The 15,573-nt window shown below is 34.4% G+C and overlaps 1 protein-coding gene and 1 long non-coding RNA gene across 5 annotated transcripts in view; one reads left to right on the top strand and one right to left on the bottom strand.

Annotated features, from left to right (window-relative positions):
• Nucleotides 1-15,573, top strand: part of Ser (protein serrate) — a 318,726-nt gene that overhangs the window by 263,099 nt on the left and 40,054 nt on the right. For all 4 annotated transcript variants that reach the window (XM_076412423.1, XM_076412422.1, XM_076412420.1 and 1 more), the window contains exon 7: nucleotides 2,433-2,666. In XM_076412423.1, the coding sequence (XP_076268538.1) occupies nucleotides 2,433-2,666 (234 nt within the window). The remainder of the gene's footprint in view (nucleotides 1-2,432; nucleotides 2,667-15,573) is intronic.
• LOC143201450 (uncharacterized) lies at nucleotides 10,789-11,132 on the bottom strand. Its single transcript, XR_013006955.1, has 2 exons — nucleotides 11,013-11,132; nucleotides 10,789-10,927 (listed from the first exon to the last, which is right to left on the bottom strand). It is a non-coding gene; the product is annotated as an uncharacterized LOC143201450 (long non-coding RNA).

The raw sequence follows: 15,573 nt of genomic DNA, 5'->3' as shown, positions 1-15,573 counted from the left end.
TTAAGAACCAGGTATGTATCTAGGAGATCCCATCGGTACTTACTTAATCTCTATAGTTATAATGCTAACACTGCTTTTTTTCTGTTAAATATATTTCACTCCACTAGAAGATCGAATGGTTTGATTGGGGTTGCAACACTTCGTTATTAGCCACTTGGCTGTTCTCTTGATTTCCTGAGTAATACTTCATAATAATCTGAAGTTCTCGATGACAGTAATCATTCTTATGATATCTGGCGATACCTCCTTAGAAGTGTTTATTCTGTTTTGAAAAATGTGTGTTTTACTTATATTAATTTTAGCGGAACATTCCCATAATTGGAGGCCATCGCAATTGGGATTTTCTTCCGATTAACTACTACAATTTTTCAATTTGGAATCCAGTTCATTTATTTTCCTTTTAAAGTTCCCCAAAGAAAAAATTAGAAGGATTTTAATAATCTTACTAACATTATCAAGGACTTAAACTAATTACAGTAATAGACAATAATAATAAACGGAGATATATGACTCATAACTAAGCAATTAGCAGAAACTGTACAACTCCCTTATATCAGTATTGTTACAAGTGATACATCCTGTATACACCCTTGTAACACGCTTATACATTTTTCTTTTTCACAAGTGCTGACTAGTTTTTGGCCTGATCATGAAGGATGATAGGATGAAAAAAATCTGGAGGACTACCCACCAAAAATTCCCATACAGCGGATAATTTTGTATTGTTTTTGGTCAAAAGGAGTTTGGCTTGATGATTTGTTGACATCAAATAAACATTTCTGAGAGAGAGAATGGCGTTGGCATGGAACTTCCAGTAGTACCAGGACTCCCTGTATACCTATATTTTACTCGGGATACTCCTGTCTCCGGTTTCTGGTTATTGGACCAAATACCCCTCTATACACCCTGGTTCCTTACATACTTTCATAGCAGCGGCTAATAACATTAAAATGGTAAATTTTTGTCACAATGGGAAAAAAGATTCTCGCTCAATTGGCATATTATTGGCTTTTAAGAATATATTCTTCAGATGAATTTTCAAAATTCAAATTACTTCCGGAGATATAGCTTTTGTCTAAAAACGAAACTTTAAACGCGTTTTTCTCAAAACTCCTTTTTCGAGACAGTTAACATGAAATCTCAAGTTCTACTAAAGCGATTTACATAACATTTGGTATGAGTCTACTCTATACATTCTTCTATTATGTCAAAGCATCAAATAAAGTGAAACAATTTTTTTTCGCCAGAGTACGACTCTTAAATGCTTATTCTTAAAGGCTAAAACTATTAGCATTCAAATCAAATTATTAACATTATCAAATTATTACTAACCCTCAAACAACAACTTACAAGTCAAACTTGAACTAACATTTTTTAAGCTAACAGGTTAATTGAAAAGTCCTCGGCCTGACACATAGATGTCGGTACTAGAATTAAATCCATATGTTTTTTAGTTAGCCCTAACCGTCAAAAGATGCGCGTATAAATTTGACAGCCGTCGGATCATTAGTTTGTGCATTGTAGCATTTTGAGTAAAGCAACTTTTTTTATTGTGAAAAAGATGGATAAAAAGGAATTTCGTGTGAATGCTAAGTTTAGACGTGGTAAAATGGACACCGAAGACGATGTGGACGCCCTAAAGGAGTTGTCACCGACGAAAACATTAAAAAAAAAACACAAAATGATTTTGAATGAACGTAAATTGAAATTGAATGAAATAGCAGTCACTCTAAAGATATCAACTGAACATGTACATCATATCATTTGCGAATATTTGGGTATGAGAAAGCTCTATACAAAGTGAGTGCCGCGCGAGGTTACTTTTGACCAAAAACAACAACGAAGCGTAATAAACCCTAGTCCATATGTGACAATGGATGAAACATTTCCCTCCATCAAGCTGGCTCCATCATTTCACTCCGAAGTCCCATCGACAATCATCCAAGTGGACTGCAGACGATGAACCCGCTCCAAAGCGTGGGAAAACGCAACAGTCGGCTCTGTCAGGTTATGGCGTCTTCATTTTGGGATGCGCATGGAATAATTTTCATTGACTACCTTGAAAAAGGAAGCACCATCAACAGCGACTATTACATAGCGTTATTGGTCCGTTTGAAGGACAAAATCGCCGAAAACTGACCGCACTTAAAGAAAAAGAAAGTGCTGCTTCACCAAGACAATGCACCGTATCACAAGTCACAAGGACAGAACAAATCGTACTAGAAAAATGGTATCGAAAAATTGGAGGGTCGCTATAATCAGTGTGTCACCCTTGAAGAGAATTATGTTGAATAAAAATACTAATTTTTCCAAAAAAAATGTGTTTCATTATGGTAGGCCGGGGACTTTTCAATTGACCTGTTATGACGTAAACTATAAACGTATAAACCAATAATAACCATTAATTAACCACCTTTTTCTTGTGATTACAGATCTGAACTATTGCGGAACTCACGAGCCTTGTCTAAACGGAGGCACGTGCGAAAATACCGCACCCGACACCTACCTGTGTACCTGCCCCGAGGGATTCTCCGGTACTAATTGTGAGGTGGTGGACAACCCCTGCGCTCCAGCGCCCTGCCTCCACGGGGGCTCTTGTCTAGAAGCGGGCGGGTCGTTTACCTGCGAATGTGCTCCCGGATGGAAAGGAACAACCTGTAACATTGGTGAGTTTTTAATTTCTGGCTAATCACTTTATTAGTAAAGTTACCTTCCACTCGATATATATTTAACTTCATTATTTGATTACATTTTTTCCAATATAATCTATAAGGAGGATTTATATTGAATATACACAAGGGATGGATAAAGCAAAATAATCAACATAATACCTTATATATATATATATATATATATATATATATATATATATATATATATATATATATATATATATATAGTATTAAGTATATATTAAGTATATAAGGTATTGAGCCACCATTTGCTTTTAAAACAGCTGCCATTCTTTGCGAAACAGATTCATAGACTGTCTGAAGAGTTTCTAAGTGAATGTTATCCCATTCTTGTAGCAAACCATCCGCCAATTACATATAAGTTATGACTGCAGCGACGGATGAGGTCGTTTCAGCCAGGAAAAGGGGGTTATGGAAATAGTGTTAATCGCGTGAACATTGATATTACTTTTGCCGCGGTGGTTTTATGTTGTCTGTCCACAATCCTTGTTAATGTTAATACCGACTATGTCAGTTAAGTTTGTATTTCGCTCGCTATTCTTCTTGGCCAAGACAATCAACAATTGCAGAGTCATCATCATTTATCATTGCATCACTAAAACCCCGAACCTAACTAACAAAACGACAATTTTTAGTCGAAACTCGGCTTTATTCATCAAGATACTCTTTGCATTATTTACTTTCAAAATGGGATTCAGCTTCACTTCTTGATTTGAGCGGGATCTCTTTCTCTGGAGCGATCTTTTTCGGTTTATATATTTACAAATATAAGGGCTTCCCTACCTGAAACCATCTTGACATCCTTGGTTCTTAATAGCCACACACACTTTTCTCCCATCCAATGATATCTGATCAAGCTAGGCAAAGCAACAAAAAATTAATGATGTGTTTTGTACATTAATGGCATATTATATACAACAACATATTTTATTAGATAATATATCAGAAAATATTTACGGACACGTGTCACTTGAAAGTTAAAATGGCAGCAATAACGATAATCATTAAGTTTAAGATATATCGCAAATAGTTATTAAATTTGGCCGTTTTGTTTAGAATTCTAATGAATCTAAACATATATTAAAATTAAAACTAAGTAAATTGAATTTGGTCGAAGTTGAGCATCAAAAGATGTCTCAAAATCAAAGATGATGAAGAATTCTTGCCCACTTAATCTTGCACAAGTATACATGGTTTTAGACCTGAGCAATTTATAATATAAATTGGGAGGCTGAATCCAAATCAGCAACCCGTTTTTTAAATAGGTTCCAATTTTCGAAATACTCAATAAATTAATTACTTTACTATTTTTGACCATTAACGGGTATTTACTAAATTAAAAAGTATAAATCAGAAATGAACAGAGGTTGAACTGCTTTTTCTGAATCTTTAATACTAGGGTCCAACAGTAATCGCTTATCGCAAAAATCCTTGGTATGGCCTTTCGATTTTCGCAATATCTTGGTGTAACCTCTCTTTTGCTGATCAGGCGTAAACATTTTAATACTTTATATGCTTTGCTTTGCGTCAACCATAAGTTCTCGAATATCAGTCCTCCTTTTATGTCTACGTATGACAGTCTTGGAACCTCTTAAGTTTTTTGCTCTTGTACCTAGACAAATTGGCAATGGATCACTGTCCGTATGTAGAACTGACTTCGATACTGATGATACGTTAGGATATTTATACTATGCTATTTTTTCACATTTATACCGACGACATTCATTGATCAAAAATAAGAATCATCTACATAATTTTTCTATTTTCTCCATAACGTTAGCACAGACAATGAGAAGAATGCATTTTCACCAAGTGACCACTAGTGCAACTTTAATCTCCACGCGTTACAAAACAATTTCGTACACATGCCTTGTCATTGTTTACTACAGCAAAATCAAAGTACTACAAATACGCATCTTTGAGTACATTTATCATGATTTTTCCACGTTTGCCGAGCACATAACATCCGCAAATGTAACAAAAGCCTTTGGATTGACTTTATAACGTTGTCCCTGCAATTTCACACGTTCCGAAGCACAATCACAGCACAAAACCAAGTTCCAAATGATGTTACAGCAACGTCGTCGGCTTCCAGCCATTGTAAGAGCACAGTGCTGTCACCATTCGCGAACTCGAAAACTAGAACCAATCTTGACACATGCATCAAATAACGTTAAGAATTTTTCTCATCTGATCGGGTCCAAAAGTTGATTAGATTTTGTAAAGTTGTGTTGTTATTACCAACTGATAAATCGTTATTTATTGTAACAAATGTGTCAAATTTAAATTTTCCTGTCAATATGACATTTGAAGTTAAGCTCGACGACGTCTGTGAAAGTTTATTTGAAACGCCCGACGTATTGTTTCGCCACAAGATAACACCAACGATACCAACGAAATCGGCTTATTTTCGAGCTTGAATTTTTCCGACTATTAAAACGTCACCGACTAAAATATGGCGACAACCGTACCTTAAGTTTGATTTATCCCCCAACTACTATCAATTGAATAAAATACAACGGAAATGGATAATAATTTACTCGTAAGTCAACGTCTGGGAACCGAAACTAGTTCTAATCATAAAAATTAATGAAAAATACACAACAACCGACGGATCACCTCAACACTAATTGGTGAAAAATCCGAAAATTATTATGATCCTCTCGCTGACCCGCCGCCTGATTTGAATAAAGCGTTTTTCTCCTTTGTTGTGCGCCATTAAAGCACCAAAAAATTTATTCCCGTTCCGTATAAATAGACAGGCGTAGAACATTTAAAACTAGTTCTCCGCATAGTGAATAAATTGGATTAAAGTTCGATTCCTACCGCTCCGGTAGGTATAGTCTTTCAATTAAAACATTTTTTCTCGAGTTTTAATTAAATTCCAACGCCCACCGGATCTATGATCGTTTTTCGACTGCGAGCTCGTTTATTAAAAGTTTGTATCGGATTGTTGGGTCACAAAAAATCGGATTCGATTGACACCGAGATATCCTAATGTTATGAAAGATATTTATTGATGGAATTAAAGGAACGGGATGACGATGAGTCAACGGGTAGTATCTGTTAATTAAATAAGCGGAATTGACTGTGAAATGTCAATGAGTATGAACTAGCGGAGGTGTGGGAAGTGGTCTCGAACTGTACGCATTTAAAACAAACGATTATATTTATCTAGTGTCTCATTTTTAGCCTAATTTTGTAAAAGGAAGAAATTGTCATCAATATTAACTGTGTTTAACGGTAACACATCAGATGAATAGTTCACAGTAATAATATAACAGGTCAATTGAAAAGTCTCCGGCCTACCATAGTAAAACACAATTTTATGGCAAAATTAGTTTTTTTTATTAAACATAATTCCCTTCAAGGGTGATACACTGATTATAGCGACGCTCCAACTTTTCGATACCTTTTTTGTAGTACGATTTGTCCTTTGCTTCAAAATAGGCTTCAGTTTCGGGGATAACATTTTCGGGTATTCGTTCGACGAAAATTTCTTCCCAGCGAGCATTCTTTTGAGATCTGAGGACAGGAAATAGTGGCTGGGGGCCAGATCTGGAGAATACGGTGGATGAGGAAGCAATTCGAAGTGCAATTCATGGATTTTTGACATCGTTTTCACTGACTTGTGAGACGGTGTATTGTCTTGGTGAGGCAGCACTTTCTTTTTCTTCAAACGCGGTCGTTTTCGGCGATTTCGCTCGTCAAATGGACCATTAACGCTGTGTAATAGTCGCTGTTGATTGTCCTTCCTTGACGCCATAACCTTGCCAGCCGACTATTGCGTATTCCCACGCTTTGTAGCGGGTTTATCGTGTACGATCGACTCGGATGACTGTCGATTGGACTTGTGAGTGAAATGGTGGAGCTACGTTTCATACATTGTCGCATATCGACGCAAAAACTCGGTTTATTGCGCTTGATCATCTTCAAACACTCGTCAATGTCACGTCGTCATAGTTTTTGATCATAGTGAACTCGCGAGGCACACATAGCTTTCTCGTGCCCAAATATTCGTAAATGATATTATGTACACGTTCAGTTAATATCTTTGTGTCTGCTATTTCATTCAATTTCTATTTACGGTCATTCAAAATCATTTTGTGGATTTTTTAAATATTTTCGTCGCTAACAACCTCTTTTGGGCGTCCACTGCGTCCACCGTCTTCGGTGCTCATTTCACCACGTCTAAACTTACCATACCAATCCTTGATTGTTGATTTTCCTGGGGCAGTGTCCGGAAACTCAACATCAGTCCAAGTTTATGCTTCAACTGTATTTTTTCTCTTCAAAAAGCAATATTTTATTAACACGCGAAATTCGTTTTTATCCGTTTTTTTTCACAATAACAAGAGTTGCTTCACTCAAAATGCTATAATTCGCAAACTAATGATCCGACAGCTGTTAAATGTGTTCACACATCTTTTGAGGGTTATGGCTAACTAAAAAACATATAGATTTAATTCTAGTAGAGCTATCTATGTGTCATGCCGGGGACTTTTCAAGTCACCTGTTATTTGGAACTCTGCTTTCCAATTTCCAACATCCTATTATTTTTCAAAATTGTTTATTACAATGTTACTAATAAAATAGTTTACTTACTATTAATTTGTTATATATGGTTATAAAAATTTGACAAAATTCAGAAATTAATTAGAAAGCATTAGTTCTCATCGGTACTAGAAAAAACTATAGCGAAACTGAGATGATAAATTGAATGTATGAATATATATTGATCCCAGTAAGTATCTGTTATTACTAAAACAAAACTATATATTTCTAGTACCAAACTCATTGAAAACACTGATAATATATCTACAATTAATTAATAATTGGCAAAATCAACAAGATTACCATGATTACCCTTACTTTTCAAAGCTCATAATAATGACAGAGAATATAAAAAGTTCTAATATTGTCTAGTAATGCTAGATTTACAAAGTTAAAAAAATTCAAGGTACGTGATGATAATTGGGTGTATAATAATGTATAATATAAGATTTTTTTTATTTATTTTTTATACATATTTTAAAGTCTCCTTTTACCAACTATGGGTTTATCTGGACTGGGCCTAAAGTTTAACGTGGGCTCCGAACCACGGTCCTCGTCATTAAGCCTACCGACTGGCGAGTGACCAACTTTAGAAATCATCTCAGAAGACATCCGGTCTTACCCAGCCTGGTTACTGGCGTGACTGGGATCATTTTCCTTGTCAGATTTTACACTCTTGCCTAGGATAATCACAAATTTTAAACAATCACAAATATAAATTTGCGACCATGCCCCAACAGGATTCGAACCCGCGTCTATCGCAACAGTAGGAGGACCGTCCCATCGCTTTTATCACTGCGCCACCAAGCCGGCAATATAAGATTTTGAATTTACTATGTATTTACAATGTAAATGAATATGTCAAAAATTATCGAAGTATTTGTTTAGCACTATAACTATTAGAGTATATGACGTGAAGTGCTGGGTTGTATATTAGATCTGCCATATTTATTAAATTATTAGATTAAGCGTTCTTATAAGTGTTCATATTTAGATACTTGCATAGCTAATGGTACTTGCAAGAAAATGTGGAATAAACTGTGACGTTATAATTTATAACATTACTTATTCCATATTATGAAAAGATAAAAAATAAATATTATTTTGAACGGTTGAGAATTGTTTTATATCTTAAACTAATTTTTAAGGGTATTTGTAAGGAATCAGCAAAAATTCTCTCCAATTTGGTGTGTTGGCAATCCTGAAAATGATATGCAATTGACCTTTAAAATTATATTCCCGACCTAATATGTTAAGCCTTTAGGGTTGTTTATATGGTTCGGTGAATGGAGGTTATTTATTGTTATTAAGTTATAAATATATAGAAATAACAATTAATAAAAGGTATGGCGGTGGTGTTACCTGAAGCCGAAACTTGAGCAGTCGATGGTAGCATGTCTGAACTAAACAATGGTCAGTGACTGGATGATCGAAAGTACCCTTCCATAATATCCCAGATCAACGTCTCGGGGTTGCCAGATCTTCGTAATCGTTTACTAGTTAGCGCTGCTGTCACCCCGCCCGTGTTCAACATCCTAGATTATATTTCTGGGTATTTTGTAGCCCATTATTCTACGATGTAAAATTCGACATGCCTCAAGGTCGCTACAAGCCTAAATATTGTCGCTGTAACAAACGATATAAATATTAATAATACAAAGTTGTGATGCTGTCTATTTAAAACTTCTTAAAGTTTTAGTTTAACAGGTTAACGTAGCGTGTACGGCCGTCTTATCTTGTTCGTTAAAGTGATGCAAGTTCTACTTCCGACTTGCGGATTTATAGGCTGGAGCAAAAAACGGTTGGACAGCTCACGTTGGCTCATCGGATGGTCAATGTTAATGCGGTGCTATACTCGAACGAGCATCTATTCGAAGCCCACGAATGCCTTCGTGGACGCCGTTCTCACACACACGCGCGCACAACCACCGTTTACGCCATATTTTAAATGAGGCACTTAAGTGATTTGTTATGATACGGAATTCGAATTAAATTGGTTTGTTAAATCCGTTGGCATTTTGATAAATAGGCGTTGTCGAACGACCGTGGTCGCTTCAGCTGCACGGATCGTACTTGTTAAAATGCCAAAGGTGGCGACACGAAGACGAATTTCGTCGGAAAAAGTACCGGGGAGATCGAAACGCGCGCGCCATTCGCCAGACATCGGGGGCCCTATTACCTGTCGTTTTCCGTCCTCCCTCTTTCTCTTTCTCGCTGCTCTCTCGTTTTTACCGGTTTCTGGTTTTCGTTCGGCGATGATTAATAATCAATTTTAATGGGGGAACAAACGTAATGGTCGTTAATGACGGTCCCTGTTCCCAATAAAAACGGCCCAGCTTCGAAATTTCCTCTTAATGGTGGCGTTAATGATCGCGCCTGAATTGTCGGGGAATTTACAAGTTGATTATTGTATTTCGTTGTCGTTGAATGCTTAAAAACAGAATAATTTCTTTTTAACCCTTTGGGACCAGTGCTTTCCCACATTTCAAAACATTTTTGCAGTTTATCCAAACAAACATGATGTAATATGATTGGCTAACTGCGCTCATATACACACTTAAATAAACTAAGTGACATTTTAACTTACTTTGCTTATGTATGACGTTGATATTGTTACAGGCCCATATTTCGTTCAGAAGTAAGTTTAGTTCGTTTTTAACTGAGATATTGAAAACACTAACTAAAACGATGCAAATAAAACACAAATGATATAAAATATGATATATTTCAATACTGAAGTAACAGCAGCGATATATTCAATTTTGTGTATTCACGTATTTCCTTTGCATTTGGTTTTTTTCACACAACTGCCCAAAAATGCCCTTTAAGGCGAAATACTTTACCCCAATTCACTAATGTTATCTTCAAGAAGTTAAAGCCACAGTACATCACTTACTAAAGTGATCTACTACATGTCATGGTAGTTATATTATATAACGGAAATCATATAATAATACTTATTGCCCACGGGCAAATTGTTGATGTTCTAGGAGATTAATAAAGAAAAAGAAGTTCAAGCCCATGTTGATCAAAATCCAGCATAGTATGAGCCCGCCACTCGTCATCTAATTTTTATGGCATATGAAGCACTGGAAATCGATTCAGCACTGGTACCATTGAGTTGAATAAAGTTCATTCGATTAAATCGATTATAAAAATACATCGATTATGCCCAGCACTAATAAATATTTTGCTTCAATATCAATGTCAAACTTCAGACTCATTTTACATCATAAAACCAAAGAACCAAGTTTTGCGCGTCACCAGAGGGCGCGCCAAATAGGAATATTTTATACATAGAATAAAGAAACTTAGAAGTGCATCTCCTATGTTAAAATTGGTTCTAAGTTACGCTCGGAATCCCCGTATGAGGGCGCTTACGCATGCGCCGTATGACAGTTATTTACGCCAGGATATTTAAAAATATTTAGCGGGAATTTTAAAAATTTGAGCGGGAAACTTAAAAATGTATAGTAAAAAATTTTAGCGCGAAATTAAAAAAAAATCTTTTAATTTTACTGGAAAAATAAAAAAATAAATCTATTTAAATACATTTTATTGAAATATTACAATTACATTAATTTTCCTTGGCCATAAAACCATTGATGTAATCACAGAGATATGTCCACTACCCAAAACACGTAATCCACTGATATTATCTTCTCTCTAATATTTAAAACCTAAAACGAACATTAAAATAAGATAATATAACTAATAATGGCTCTGTTGTTTTATTTTTTAGAATCAACTAAATTAACAACTTACCTAAATTGAGGTACATTTCATTAAATATGAGAACTGCAGTTCAGTCTATACAGTCAAGTTTCTGAACTAACGAACAATATTAGAGGTTACTACTCCAGCAGCAAAAAGGAAACTTATTGGGTATCTGCATTAATGTTCTTCTAGAAGGCAAGCAGAATATCTTCGATAACAGCTTATATCATCTGCCACTGCATTTCAATAAGGATAAAGCCATTATTTTTTCATCCAACCTGAAACGAAGCTGATGGTACAGGCTGAGTTATCTGTAAAGGAACATATAAATGTCATTTCAAGTTGGAACCTTCATTCTCTAACAATAAACATAAGTTTCTTATTATATACTTACTTCTGGGTCTTGTTGGGGTAGAAGAATTTCCTATATATCTATCACCCCAAAAAAACTTGTGATTGTAATATTGCCATTGGGGGCATATTTTCCTTGTCTTGTAGTAAAGGCAAAGAATCTGTCAATAAACATTGCTTCATTATTTCAATGCAATAAATCATTACTATTTAACAAAATACTTACTATTTAAATTACAAGTAAGAATTACATCTTGTTTCAGCCGTGGCTTTCCACATTTTGGTCTATAGTCTTCATACAAAATAGACATAACGAAAAAATTGTCGTAAATAAACACCAATTATATCACGTAAAAATGGCCGTTAACTGCTTAGGTTAGAATTATTAATACCGAAGCCGAACGAGAGAGAAACACTCATATAGCTGATGCATTTTTCACTTACATTTGGCCGCGTAACGGGAATTCCGAAAAGCTTAAACGCGGGACCCGATTTGTCCATATAACTTTCACTTCTATTTTTCTTTATTCTATGATTTTATAGCAGAAAATTAGAAATCAAAGATTTTAATAAAATGTTTTATTTAATTATCAGTTAACACTTGAACGAAACATTTTCAAATCCCAAAAATAGGCAATGTTAAGAAATTAAGATTTTAAATATAATGTGCGTATATAATATGCCCATTATTCAACATTAATGAATTATTCATTAATGAATATTATATTCAACATTTTCAATATTTGTATTTAATATAAAAATATATGTAAAAAATTTTAGAATTCTATTGAGTTTTCACTTAGACTAAAACAAACCAGCCGTTCCGCACAATTAATTATATTTAATAATAATGACACTTGCTGACATAAAATACGATGAGAATTCTAGTTATATTATCAATGTGGACTTTAAAGAAAGACTTGCTATTTAAATTACAATTAGCAATTGCATCTTGGTTAAGCAATGGGTTTTCACATTTGGGTCCGTAACCATTTGAACCTTCACCTCCCGGAAAACAACGCTTTTGTTCTGTTTTTTTTTTCGTTTAAACAAATCATATTTACCTTAAAAACTATATGGATATAGTCAATATACATATTGGATGGGGCTATGAATTCAATATATTCTATAACATAGTTTTTATTATTATTTTATTATTTATAAAATAAAAAACAACCCATAGTGGTATAAAAAATCAGACGAGCGTGTTTGGCGTTATTTTAAAAAATTACAGAGCACTTAAACGCCACTAAGCTGTAAATTACGAACGAGTGGTAGGAGACGCAACAGTAGATTAGAAAATAATTGTTCCCTGTCGTGGTAGCTGCTACTTCACACTGTCGGTGATAGATTTATTTCCATTGCTCGGGGGTTTGTATGTATAATCAAAACATCATTTACTAGGCGCCGTTTACTTTTTTTTTCACTACCACAACAATCGGATTACTTCTGTTGCTTAATGTTACTGAATAAATAAACTACAAGTCAAAGGATTTGTAAATAACTTAGAGTCACATCGTTAAAAACAGAAAATATATAATATTATTTCATTATTACGTATATAATTGCTTGATCTTAGATATTTTAGAACAAAAATTAATTGTAAATCAGGTTATTTCTCTAGTTTTACATTGATTATTAATATTTTACTTTTGTCAGTCAATCAAAAACTAAAAACTGAAAAGATATAATGCATTTATATACAATATTTGTAAGATATTCAACCTCTTTAAAAGGTATCATAGATTGTAAGAGTTACAATTCCTTTTATATCAAATTTATTATGTAATTTTTCATGATTGATAGTAAAATCATTCATAAGTCATACTGTTGAAAAGAGAAATACATCCTGAACAGAGTCATAAATAAATATTACCAATACTCCTTGGTGAAGATTATCTTGGCGTCAGCGTGAGCTAACGACTAATGAAATGCCGCCCGATGCAAAACCATCGTTCAAATGTCTTCATCGGCACACCAACACGCCGATCTGCATACGGGACGAAATCGCATTTGCATAGATTCCTTCTTTCTCGGCATGAGGAATTAGATTATGTCGTCGTATCGGAGCTCGATCCACACCTTCCGCGTTCGAATTTATTCATATATGCAAACGATGAGGACAATTTGCATAAATACTAATATATCTACTACCCTACATACGACTGCAATACCGATTCGTTAACCTCATTACTCCTACGAGGTTAGTTTGTGTTTCTAAATATATTTTTACTATAAATTAGTGCTAGTTATAATGAAAATGAAATACAATGTAAACAATCGATAAATATTTAAAATTACTTTATATATATAAGATTATATTCTGATGTTATCTAATATAATATGTTGTGTGACACTTCGCCACTGTCCTAAATCTAACCTTCAAACCATACTAACGTGTCAAAATTTTAGGGTTATCTTGCTTCTAGTTCAAAACTGGCTTGGTGAAACAATTGTTCATCTTCTAAAAACAATCCACCAATGTGCCATAAGTCAATGAAAACAATGGTAAAATTGAACAAATTGCACATCACTTTGCATGCCATTTGCAGATCTGGAAAGAATGCCCCAGAAAAATAATTGTGGCTCAAATGAAGAAACTTGAAGCCTGTTTTAAAATAATGGTTCTTGAAAAAAAGGTATGAAAAAATTAAACTTTGCGTAAAAGTTTCATTAGTTAGTCCCAAAAGTTAATAAGTGATTTTGCCTGCAAAATGATCTATTATTTTAATAATATATAATTACTTAATATTATTTTATATCAATAGCAGATTATTTCACACAAAAAAATGTTAATATTCAATGAACTTGGTTGAAGGATTGTCATTATTTTATTTCTAATAGCAATGTCTTTTACAATTACCTAAAATTATCTAACAGTATTTATTCTAATGCCAGCCTATTTGCAAAAAAAATACAAAAGCTGTCATTCTTTAACAATATATTTTACAAGTTTACAAAAGAATATTCGAATCAAATGAAACTAAAAAACTGTACTCTCACAGATATTGTAATGTATATTTACTAGATATTGTCCATTTTACAGGTTTTAAACTCAAATAACAACATTCGCTATACAACCTGAATTATATTTAGATACGCTATAAGTTAATATATACTAGATTTCCAGATTTGCGACAGCGATAATTCCAATCAAATGTATGTGTTGGTTCTTCGAGCTATCATTCAATCACACGTATTTAATCATATACAAAGGATGAGACAAACGCTCAAGAATTTTTTTTTATTTATCGATTGATAATATGAATATAGGCCCATAAATTATTTTTAAAGGATTTAAATCAGATTGTGTTACTGTGTATTAAATCGCATTGGGTATTTCATTCTTCATTCATTCATGTTGAAGCCTCAATGACAAGTTTCACTTTTAAGTATGTATCATTCAGTCGTGGTTTAAAAAAATGTTTTCAACGCATTGAAAATGTTTCAATTTATACCGAGTATAATTGCATTGATTACATTGCATATTATTATTTAATCTCATTTGCGGAAAGTTTTACCTTTTTACTTCAATTTGAACAAAAGGGCTGCTGAAGGTCAACGAATGCTGCGTGAAGTTTGCGGCAACGATACCCCATCAATTTCAACATGCGAATACTAGTGTCAACGTTTTAAAAGTAGTGTTCTGAGAACCATAAAAATTTGAAGCATTACTCGATGAAACCATCAATGGTGGTCGTTATCGACTACAATACGAGCAAGGACGTAATACTAATTCTTCAGCATGACAAGGCTCGACCACATGTTGCAAAACCGGTGAAAACATGCTTGCAAACATTAAAATGGGAAATGCACTCCCACTCTCCGTATTATCCAGACCTGGCTACTTCTGTTCTGTATTATTACTTATTCCGACGTATAACCTCTCCGAGCAGTGCTTCACTTCATATGATATGTTCGTTCTTTCAAGAGAGATCCGTAAATTCTGAAAGAGAGGAAAAGGTAGCCGCTATCGATGGACAATACTTTGAATCAAATGCATTGTACCGATTTTTCACAGTGTAACTTCAAATTAAAAAACTCCTCTATAGGCCTATATTAACTGATAATAATGTTGAAGCACAGTAAAAAATCATCACTACGACTGTCATTCCTTTGTGTACGTATGGCACGAACGTGTTTCGCGAGCAACTAAAATAATATTCGTGTTGGACGAAAGCCCGACGCAATAAACGAGCTTAGGTCGTGCCGGATAGGTGGCAGCACCGGAGGATCGAGGGGTCATAGGTGAGACGGT

Source organism: Rhynchophorus ferrugineus, unplaced genomic scaffold, assembly GCF_030347505.1.
Source record: "Rhynchophorus ferrugineus isolate W39M unplaced genomic scaffold, kcgeb_rfMv2 rfM8, whole genome shotgun sequence".
Lineage (NCBI taxonomy): Eukaryota > Metazoa > Arthropoda > Insecta > Coleoptera > Curculionidae > Rhynchophorus > Rhynchophorus ferrugineus.
Note: the sequence above shows the minus strand (reverse complement) of the source record. Positions and strands in the feature narration are given on the sequence as shown.